This window comes from Lepidochelys kempii, chromosome 4 (genome assembly GCF_965140285.1).
Source record: "Lepidochelys kempii isolate rLepKem1 chromosome 4, rLepKem1.hap1, whole genome shotgun sequence".
NCBI classification, from domain to species: domain Eukaryota; kingdom Metazoa; phylum Chordata; order Testudines; family Cheloniidae; genus Lepidochelys; species Lepidochelys kempii.
The window spans coordinates 135,231,243-135,243,295 of NC_136383.1; the positions used below are offsets into that span (position 1 = coordinate 135,231,243).

A 12,053-nucleotide genomic window follows, 5' to 3' on the forward strand; every position below is an offset into this window, starting at 1 on the left:
GTGGCTCTTTTGGGTAATGCTGATGGCTAATTTGGCACCTGAGGTCTGAGTATCACCGATCTAGGGTTACTTTTGATTAGCTGCTTATGCGCCTTAAGCCTTGTTTAGCTAAGCTATGGTCTTTCAGGCCTTGCAGGCTCATTACATTACCACCTTAACTTATACCCAAGCTTTACCTAGCAAACAGCCTATTGGTATAGGCTACACATTGGGGCAAGAGCTCTGATACCAGATCAGTCACAGCCAGACTTACAGACTATGCCAGGTTCCAGCTCCAATGCTAGATAGGAAGCCATTCTGCTCTATAATGAGACTGCAGGAGCCTGGGGAACAGGAAAGTCATCTGTCATAATTTTATACCTTGTGCTCACTGCTGAGTCAGAAGGAGATGTTGGCAGACAACCACTGTGGTGACCTCAGTCCTGCTCTCTTCCTGCTGCATCTAGAAAACGGGTGGTCATGCACCCCGGTAGAGCTCCACAAGAGAACCATCAGAAAAGCATTCTGAGGCATCAGAAGCGAATGATGGAGAAACACTCACCATTTTAGGAGGTGCGAGAACCAAAATGACGAATCTCACTTCACAGGAGTTCTCCCCCCAGTTCTGAGGCCGCTCCAGTCGGCTGATGCAAACATGACGTCGCTGAAGAGACTTTATAGTGCAACTGTCAAGAGAGATGGAAGTGTTATGGCTTAGGTTAGACAATACAAGAGACACATTCTCCCTTCTGCCGAATGAAAGTTTTAAATATTCCTGTTCTAGCTCTGATATAATATGCATGGGTGAAAACAGGTGTCTTAAACATTGATGGTAAAAAAGACAAAAATGGCATTTTAATGGTCGTGATTTTCCTTCCTTTCTAGGCCTCAATCCTATGAGCTGCTCAGTGGGAAAGGCACTCTGTGACATCAGGGCCCTGCTCATGGGATAGCTGGCAGAGTTGGGGCCTTACTTGGCTTCATCTTGTCCCAGCAGCTGTATAATAGCCAGTAAATCAATAAAGAAACTTACCCTTAATTTGCAGTATTGCACGGAGTTCTAACTAGAGGGCTCCCTTTATTTTTTTAAAAAGAATAATGAACAGATAGTACTTTGCACTTCCGTAGATCCATTCATCCAGAGGTCTCAAAGTGCTGTTGCAAACAATTTAAGGGTAGAGGCCAATAAATAAATTGCTTCTCTCTCTTATTCCTCCTTTAAGGAATGCCTCAATATTTGTTTTTGTTTTCAACAGGTTTTTCGCTCCCTGCTTGGTTGGTTTTGATTATTTTTAAATACATTACAAATATCAGGCCCTAACCACCCTCTTTTCGCTGGACAAGTCAGACAACCTTCGGAGGACCAAAATGAGTGACATCATAGCTCAGTGATGAGACTTGAGTTGGAAGTCTCCCAGGTCCATTAGAGAAAGGAAGGTTTGTTGAAGAATTAAGCAGTCATTTAGATCTTTCAAAGATTGCCAAGACTTCCAATACAGAGAAGCCAGAACTTGACATTTCTGATGTTAAAAACAAAACATTTTTATTAAAACATGGAAGCCATTTTTGGGCATCACAAAAGAGCAGTAGTTTCTCTTTGCTGTTTACTTCAACTACCACAACATGCTGGCAAGGTGGGTAGCCATAATTCTCACCATTTTACCAGTGGAGAAACTGAGGCAAAGCAAGGTGACTTGTCCAACATTACACACCAAGTCTATGGCAGACATGGGATAACACCCTCACACTACCAATAAAACCACTACTAATTATTCTGTTGATACACTTTACAGCTCTTTAGAAACAGAGTGGCAGATAATGCACGAGAATTTCACTATTGGTGTGATTACACTATTGATCACACTATTGGTGTGAACAGTGATACTCCATCTTAATTGCAGGGCTTGATTTTGCAACATGAGAGGTTACGGTATTTTTAATGTAATAAATATAAGGAAGATTATGTTACTGTTATTACCATTGCTTATTTCAGGTGAATATTTGCCAAATTAATGATTATCAATTAAAGGATGTGGACAGGGCTTCAGTACTTTGGTCCAGTCTCTCTTTTCCTTTCTCTTAACATATCACCTTAATTAGCAGCTTAAATGACATGCCAACAGCAGCCCCTGAACAGCTTGGAGAGAAGGGGAGGTGCAAACCAGAGCTGAATTAATAATTCTTCCATACAGGTCTGAATATTTAGCTTGTAAGTGGCATTTTACTAGTGAATAGGTTTTTGATGGACACTGACAATTAAGTTACTTGATTTATGCAAGCTAACAACCTGACAGGTTATTGTTAGACATGCTTATTTTGATGCAAGGGATGGTTACATTCATTTTATTATTTGCACAATACAGAATATATGGAAGGGTGCAGGATTTCACAAATGTATACTGTATTAGTTATATTCCCTTTATTCCCCTTTTTATGTGAATCAGACTCAGAACAGAAAATCCACACATCCCCTCGGGATGCATCCATACACTGTTTAATCTGTTTATATACAGTCTTTTCCTGAGTGACAATTATTTGAAGGTTACACATACTAAAGGACATATTTGATAGCAATCTACTTTAAACCTTTCCAAACAGGGATCAAATGAAAACAGAGTTAAAACTGAATTCAACAATTTGCAGCAAACTGAAATCAATCTTAATCTAGAGTCACTGAGGTGGGTGAGCCTGAATGTACCCAAATCATCTTCTGTTGTCAATTATGGGTTCCAATTCAGTAAAATAACTGGGGTAAGCACATAGGATATCTGTCAAGTTGTCCAACATCTTAGATCATCTTACTTTCACCCATATTAATTGGTAAAATCTCATGCATGAACGGAGAGGTGAACAGTTAATGCACTGTTAGCAAAATCTATCCTCTTCTATTCTGCTCTGTTTGCTCACTGAGTCAACACTTTTATTCCTTAGCCTTTGAGATCAGTGATTAACTCAGTTCTTTAAAAAGGAAGATTTGCCTGGAGTTCTGAAAGTTCTTATTTGTATTTTGGCAGTGGCCAAAGGCCTCAATCAGGATCACCGTCAAATTGTGTAAAGTGCTGAACAAACTCCTAAGGAGACGCTATCTGTTTCTAGTTGCCTACATTACAATGCCCTGATCTTACATTAAGGCATGCCTGGGGCTCTACGCAGGTGCAGGGTGCACCCATATGCTTTTCAATCTAATTTGAAACAGGATACTACGTTTGCGCATTCCAATCTACAGGAGGCTATATGTGGAAGGAAGACGATTAACAATAGTAAGATCATGCAGCTACTCGGACAACAATGTGCAGAGCTTGATGGCTCCAAGTCTTTTGGAAGTTTTAATTTACTTCAGACAAAACACACACACAGCAATCTTCCACTACCACTCAACCTAACCATCATTAGCTGAATAAATTATTGTAGGCATTGACTGCAGGCAAAATACTTACATTCAACTTCTTCCTCATATAATATACTTGCAGCTTTCACTTTTCAATCTGAAGCTTACAAGTTTGATGTACACACAAAATTTCAGTGGTCACCATCAAAAAGGCAACATATATCAAGAGTAAACACATTATGGAAGACTTAGAAGAGGGAACAATTATGGTCTATACTGGGGTGGAGTAACTGCTGACTTTGTCTAAATGGTGATCATTGTATGGATGTAATATGGTCAGAAGAAGAGGTCGTGCCTATTGAGCCAGGCATTGGGATTAACAGTTGATACTGGTTAGATTCTCTTTCCAAAAAAAACCTTCAGTAACAAAGAAAAGGAGTACTTGTGGCACCTTAGAGACTAACAAATTTATTCAGTAACATAGAAGTTTCTTCCTGCCAGGACACCATTGTGGACACAGGGCCAACAAGCCAGTGAACTGATGAAAGAGCTGAAGTGGTTGATGGAAAAAGATGGAATAAAAGCAAGGAGATGATATGAACCAAAAAGAAAATCTCACATTAAACTGACACTTTACAATTTCTAAATCGTGAAAGCCCTCTAAAATAAAAGATTGGTCTGAAATGCAGTCATGACCAAATGATCTAGATGAAATGATTAATTGTGTTTAAATACCAGGTCTTATTTATGAAGATGCCATAATACCATAGTCTCTAACACGGTATTCATAAAAGGCTCTTTAAAATTACAGGGCTTATTTCTGCATGACTGCCCAATATATTTCTTTTTTTAAAGGTTACATTTAAAGCAGCGTTCAAGACAAGAGGCTAGGTCCTCAGGTGGCGTGAACTGGCATAACTCCACTGACATCAGCGAAGACCCACATATTCACGCCAGCTGAAGACCTGACCTAAGCCAAAGATCTTATCTAAGCAATAACAGACATGTCTCACACAAATTATTAATGTTTAAGATATACACACTCATCAGAAAGAAAAACAAACAAACAATCTCATCAGGGCAAGAAAGGAAATTAATTAGTTTCCCCAGTAAGAAAAACGGAACCACAATTGCTCATTAGAGCTAGTCAGCTAGCCTTTTCCTGTCCTAGAGTAGCACATCATCATTTTGGTTCTTTTGCATTGCAGGTACATCTAAGAAAACAATGCCCCAAGTGTGATATATCAAGTCTTAAACCTTCTAAGACCAGAACCACCTGTAAGGGATGCAGTCTTGACAACCTGGATGGTCCATTTGGGCTTTTATTGACACCCTGCCAAGAGGAATATCTGGTAATGTACTAGAATACCCAGTCCCACAGACTTGCTTCTTGATATAGTCTTGAACCTCTCCTGGTGGGCTATCCAGGTGAAAGTAGATCCCATCCTTACCAGTCACAATCAAAAGAATGGTTACAGAACAGAATGCAATGAAGAACTGGCCACAGTAGAAATTGGATCATCTCCTCAATCACCAATAATTCATCTTTGGAGAGTTAAATTATTGGTCAAAAAGGTTTTGGCTTGACAGCTTGAATGGAAAAGTAAATTGAAGGTGGAGAAAGGTTCCACAACATCCCTGTGCGCAAAGAAATAACTAGTACTACACAAGCAAGGCTGATTATGGTGGCTGCAGATTTTTTATACAGAAAAGATAGGTGTTTAAGAACTTTTGAAAGCTTACTGTTGTAAGTATGGGAACAAAGGCACTTGTATACACAGTGTTTCATTAATAGAATAAAGTCCTGTAATCATTCCTCTAAAGGAACCTTTCTTTTTACAGAAAAATAGATAGCTGTCAAGGAACAAACATGGCAGAAGGGTACATTTCATTATTAAAAGTGATGAATTGTGTTATTATGAGGCATAGTTTTGCACCAACTACTGTATTTTAAACATCTCAGATTTGAAAATGTGCTATTTTAAAATCTAAAATAGCAATGACAGGGATTTTTCATAGTAACTTTAAGACCATAACAGAGAAATTCTTTGGAGTCCAGACTAACAATTACTTTTTAAAATGTGCAAAATCCAATCCATATTCCTACTTATGTCCAGTGATGAAGCAGAGACGCATCAGTGTCCCATGCTCTGATTAATTACAGACATTAAAACTGAAAAATTATTTACTACTCTTAAAAGTTATTGTTTGTACAGCAGTTTTGCTCAGCATCCAAAATAGCCTCATGCATCGTGTTTTAAAATGTTACCTGGGAATTTGAGTGAGTTAGTTAGCTCCTCCAGAGGGACCATTATGATGACATAATTAATATATTAGAATAAGCAAATTTGCAGCAGTTTGCGCCCACAAGAAACTTCATGAAATATCAAGCTACACTCCCATCTTGTTGAGAGATTATTCCTTTGCTTCGTCAGTCACGAGAGCTTTATCAAATCAACTGAACAATTTCAAAACAAATCCTTCATGTGACTTATAAATGCAATCAAAGGAAATGGCTCTTGACATTTGCCTCCTCATGGCCCATCTTTTCCAAACTCAGCCCTTTTAAAAACAGGAGCTGTATCCTGGCAAGAAAGGAATAGCTTGGTGCCAACATTGCTTCAAGTTAATAAAAATACTATGAAGAATTCCATTTAAGTAACCCGTATAAAAATACGGGAGTTATTCAAGAATCATACCAGGAAGAACATCAAGGACAGAGACGCAAGGAGAGACCTGCAGGCTGTTGCTTGCTACTGCATACTGACACCTTACATGGCACATTCTTTCTTAAGCATTGGATAATTAAGCCTCATCACAGTCCTAGGAGGTAAGCAAGCATTAGTATGTGAACCTACACAGGTACAGAGCATGATCTATCCCTTAACCTCAGGGGCATGGAGGAGCTAGCTGGCTGGACAAAGAGGGGATACTATGTAGGGGAGACTTGAGGAGACCCAATGCCTCCCAAAGCTCCCATTAAAGCAGGGCACCTTTTACAAGCCAAGTGATTCATGAAAGCTGGGGATTAGATTAATTCCTGGTTTTGGGATAAGGTCCACTACACTATTTTGAATTCACTATCAAAATCAACTGGCTCCTATGAGACAGAAAAAACATTTAGACACTCGTATTTCAGGGATGACATCTGGTTTAGAACTATATAGTACATTATAAAACAGGTCTTACCCAGATCAGCCCCTTTATTTTCATTCGGGTGACTATCTTTGGAGGGGCTTTTTGACAGAAGGGTGCTGTCAATGACCACAGTCCCAAAAGTTATCCATTCTGGCTCAGAAGTCTCAAGCTCATGGATGAAAACACTCAAAATGCAGATTTCTACTTGCATGGAAGTACGAGATTGTACCACATCAGTCAGGATCTGTCAGCTGGGGACTGCCTCTCCTGCAGCCTTAAGTACCCAGCAAATCGCCTCCTATGAGAACACTGCCAGATGCAAGAGCGAAGCAAGAACAAACTCACTCAACCAGATTTTGACAACAATCTCTTATTTACTCTGGTTTCTGTGTCTGGTATCTAATAGGCCACTCTCTCCATGAATTCTCAGAGACAGCACCAAGGAAGACTGACTGCAGACTTCTGTTCTAACAAAAACTAGAAGGTAACACAAGCCATTGCCTATTTCAAACAAGCAACAAGTGGCAGAGAAACCGTGCAGTGGATTTCTGTAAGTAGTAAACTCAAGGAATATAAGAGCGGCCATACTGGCCATTCCGACTGTAGCCAATGCCCCGTGTCCCAGAGGGAATGAACAGAATAGGTAATCATCAAGTGATTGGTTTCAGAGTAACAGCCGTGTTAGTCTGTATTCGCAAAAAGAAAAGGAGTACTTATGCACCTTAGAGACTAACCAATTTATTTGAGCATAAGCTTTCGTGAGCTACAGCTCACTTCATCAGATGCATAAAAGTAGAAAATGCAGTGAGGATATTTTTAGACACACAGACCATGAAAAAATCCCAGCTAAACAGGCCAAATAGGTTAGTGAGTGAATTAACAAGACTTATTCCACCCTTGACTGAGGCAGATTACAGTTTAGCTCACTGACCTCTGGTAGCTCCTGTTCTGAAGGACAGCATCTTAAGTCATCTGAACTGGAAAAGAAACATACTTCAGGGACTCTCTGTAAAGTATCTTGCCTTCCTGTTCACTTTGATGTTCAAAAGGGCATGCACCGTTTCAGATTGCCAGACAAAGTGCAATAGGTACAGAATTCTTTTAAACTGTTCCAGACATGCATGGATACTGGTGACACACTTTGGGGTTCAACCTAGACCAGTGAGGGGTTGTATCACCCCTTGCTCTAAGTGCCTGTGTGTTGTGCAGCTTTGGTTCGGGGCTCTGATACCAAGAGCCAGCTTCTATAGCACACAGATCTCCCCCTGGCTTCCACCACCCAGTTACTCTTTACAGGGGGACCTCGACAACCCTTCCAGCCCCTCGTTCTCCCCCCAAACCACCCTTCTTACTGTAGCACCACAAAACCCTATCAAGTTTGCTGCTCCTTTAAAGAGATGGTAATAAGCAGCTAAATCACTTAAGAGGGGGGCGGGGGTTGACAAACCCCACCACTTCAATCAAAGCCCTGAGTTGGTTTATGGTCAAAGTAAAAAGTTTATTAGCAAAAGGACATAATTTAAGTGATACTAAGTATAGGGAATAAGGACGAAATGGTCCCAAACAAGAAGTGGTAAAAATATGCTTCTAAAGCTAAAACACGACAAACTAGAGTCTTTTGTTCAAAGAACTTTTCTCACCGCTGTCATTCGTCCAGCCTGGCTGGCCTGTCTTTAGCCAGGACCCGGCATGCAGAGCTCAAAGTGCTTCGTTTCTTTGACTCCTCAAGTGAGGAATGCCAAAAATGGCTTTTCCTCTCTGCTCATATCCTTGAAGTTTTATCTTTGTTTTCGAAGTCAGGAAGCCCTCCTGGGGGCTCAGCTTGCTTGGAGCCAGGTTAATTTTTGCAGTCTCCTCCTCCTGTGGTGACAGTTTGTGGTTATCTCCCCCACTCACTAGTTGGATGGCTTTGATTACCTTTTATGTAAATATACCTTCACTATCTCCCCTTGCTCAGTTTACACTGGAGACCCATTCAAGCAGGCAGAACCATTCCTTTGTCTAGGTCAAGGTGCAGTGAGTGTGTCAGGCTTGACAAGAGTTGCTGACACAGCGTAGTGAACAACCAGTGAGCCTCTGTGTCACATGGTGCAAAGAGCCAGTCCAGACCTGCCTATGAACTTGGTACATCAGAGAGGCTGTACCCACATTAAAACTAGTACTTAAACCAACGCCACCATGCTGTGTCACACAGGGCATCTCCTGTATTTCATAGACCCATTAAAATAGAAATCTACAGCTCGATTAGCACCCAGGGTAGGTAGCTTAGTTTTCTCTGTGAGTGAGTGAGAGTGAGACCTATGGAAAAGCTACTGGCAAGTTTGGTTAGGACGTAATTCTGTTAACACTCTGGGGAGAAATTTTGGATGCAAACAAAGGATAACTTTATCTCTGCAAACAACTGTAAAAGAGGGTCTCACCATGAGATCCTGAAGCTCTCTCTTTTTCTGTGGATGCAATTGCTATAATAAAGGCTGTTTTAATTGACAGATGAAGAAGGGAACATTCTTTCATGAGTTCAAAGGGAAGTTTCACGAGCTGAATGAGTACAAGACCAAGATCCTGCGTAGGTGTGGGCTCTCTAACCAGAGAGTAGATGTTCATTAACCCCTTCAAAAATCTTTTTTCAGATTGTGGCCAAACAGAGTCTTTCGCTGGGCTAAGCAGCAAAGAACAAGAGAAGGCGGCGAGATGTACTTTTACTAACAATATGGAGATTTCAAATTAAGTTTGTATTCTGGTATGGACCGAGCAGGAGCTGAAGCTGGGTTTAATATTATTGTTGATTACTCACAAAGAGAACCTTTTCCACTTATGATCATAAGACAGGCAAGTTGAATACTTCCTAGAGTTCAATAGAATCTCCTGTACCTTGTCTGAACAGAACAGTTCAAAATCTCTCAAAGTCCTATGGCCCATGCTGCCAAGTGGAGAGAGTCTGGGTCCAGATGGCAACTCCGACACCTCTGCTGGGTCAATAGATCTGGAATTGTGGGGAGAGACAGATAGTTGCAGTAGATCTGAGAACTGCTGTTCTTTTGATCAGGTCTGGGCAATCAGAATAACTTTGGCTTTAGCTTGTTTGATTTTCCTCACTCTTAGAATTTGAGGGTGAGGAGAGGCACAGAGAAGACATACTCCCCCAGAGTCCAGAACAAACAGCTGAGGTAGACCAAATTCCTAGCAGGAGAGGACACATTTTGTACAGTTAATTTTTGCAGATATGAATTTAAAAGGTTATCTAAAAATATTTTTCAATTGCAACATTTTGTACCAGAGCACAGCAAGAAAAGGGTTCAGTCAAACTTCACTTTTCTTACTTTGGGGGATTTACATTAGATCTTGAATGTTTCCCTTAGTTAAGCTTTTACATTCTTACTCCAATCACCATCCTTTCATTTGCTTTAGAGGTTTTAAACAATTAACATAAACTTGTACCATTATACACAATGCCTGCCTCTTTCAGTCTTACTCTCACTCCAGCAGTAGAAATGAGAAATAAAATGAAGCTCTGGAAAACAAAGATAGCAGCATCAGTTTAAGGGATAGCTGAGGGTCAGGATGAGGAATGACACGCTGCAGAAGAATAATGGCAAAAGATATTAAGTTATTTTCCGATTAATATTACAGTAAAAACAGATTATTCTCCCTGACAAATCCTCCACTCAAATTAAGTGAGTTGTAATTTTTCTTCAGGCAAGGCACATGCTCTAAAAATATAGCTCTATTAAAAGCTTTTCTACACTAGCTACAGCAAAAATACAGTAAAATAATAGCTATAATTATAGGGCACAACTCATCCACTTCTTTCCCTCATAATCTTCCTCCCTCTCTTTTAATTAAAGTCACAAAAGTAGACGGAAATAAGGAAAATTGCAGATAATAGCACGATACACCTTTGGGTTATAAGCTTATTTTTTCAAATCCTGATTGCCACGGAGATAAGTATTACTCACACACGCTATTATTCAACTCTTAGAGTTCCCTTCTGTGGAAGAGAAAGCATGAATTTATGCCATAAAACCATTTGTATTTAATTAATCAGAACATTTGTACCATAATTTTGCCTTTGATCAGTGCTTTGTTATGAAGTGACTTGCTCTGTGAACACGTCCAAATAGGCATGTCATAAGTGACTGTAGTGGATGCTTGATGACACCTACTATGGTAAAGCTTATATAGGGTCCGTATAATAATGCCTGCATCTGTAATTTTCACTCCATGCATCTGAAGAAGTGGGTTTTTTACCCACAAAAGCTTATGCCCAAATAAATTGGTTAGGCTTTAAGGTGTTCACCGGACTCCTTGTTGTTTATTTTTGCAAATACAGACTAACACAACTGTTACTCTGAAACCTATATAGGGACTGTATCCTTTCACTATAAAACTCAGTTTTCAGTTGCTCACAGCTTTCTGACAAGTTGGTTTCTTGGGCTAAAATTTTCCATGACTGTCCACAGCCTGGGAGTGAATTTGTTTTTGAAAGCCTTGAACAATACACCTTCAGCTAGCTGATTTATTATGCCCCGGGGGCGGGGGGAGTGGGGGCGGGAAGAGACAGTCCTAGAACAGAATTGCAACTAAAATCTACAGGACAAATCGTTCAGCTTAGAAAACCTTCTGTGGTGAAGTTTCCCAGTAGAATAATTGATTCTTCACTGATTCTATTATCCTTCCCAACTCATTCGCAGATGAAGCTCCTACCATGATTCCTGCCCCTCTTTAGAGTACTTATTCCTGACACTCCTCACAAGCTTACTCATCTTCGGACGCTCGTTTACAGGAGGGGGAATACAATTCAACACAAGCTTCCACAGGATAGCGTTGGGAGTGCGGTGGAATGTTGTTGCGGGTGCTGGAGTGTTGTTGGAGCTCCAAGAGCAGCAACATCAGCAGCACTCGCAGACAGTGCAGCCGGTTAATTCAGCAGACCTCCACGTTATTCACAGGAAAAACCACTGGCTCGGATCAGTGCCAAAGGCATTTGGCCAAGTTTATTGTCGACAAAGCACAGTACTAGCGCCTCAGAGGAGCTTTCTCTGTGGAGAAAGAAGTGGTTCGGGACTCTTTAGAAAAGCTGGACGAGCACAAGTCCATGGGGCCGGATGCGCTGCATCCGAGAGTGCTAAAGGAGTTGGCGGATGCGGTTGCAGAGCCATTGGCCATTATCTTTGAAAACTCATGGTGATCGGGGGAGGTCCCGGACAACTGGAAAAAGGCTAATGTAGTGCCCATCTTTAAAAAAGGGAAGAAGGAGGCTCGGGGAACTACAGGCCAGTCAGCCTCACCTCAGTCCCTGGAAAAATCATGGAGCAGGTCCTCAAGGAAATCAATTCTGAAGCACTTAGACGAGAGGAAAGTGATCAGAAACAGTCACATGGATTCACCAAGGGCAAGTCATGCCTGACTAATCTAATTGCCTTCTATGATGAGATAACTGGCTCTGTGGATGAGGGGAAAGCGGTGGACATGTTATTCCTTGACTTTAGCAAAGCTTTTGACACGGTCTCCCACAGTATTCTTGCCAGCAAGTTAAAGAAGTATGGGCTGGATGAATGCACTATAAGGTGGATAGAAAGCTGGCTAGATCATTGGGCTCAACGGGTGA

General features: G+C 40.9%; 1 protein-coding gene across 3 annotated transcripts in view; it reads right to left on the minus strand.

Moving 5' to 3' along the window:
* SLC4A11 (solute carrier family 4 member 11) overlaps positions 1-12,053 on the minus strand; it is a 154,707-nt gene that overhangs the window by 61,770 nt on the left and 80,884 nt on the right. For all 3 annotated transcript variants that reach the window (XM_073342968.1, XM_078852611.1, XM_073342965.1), the window contains exon 7: positions 542-665. In XM_073342968.1, coding sequence (XP_073199069.1) covers positions 542-665 — 124 coding nt within the window. The remainder of the gene's footprint in view (positions 1-541; positions 666-12,053) is intronic.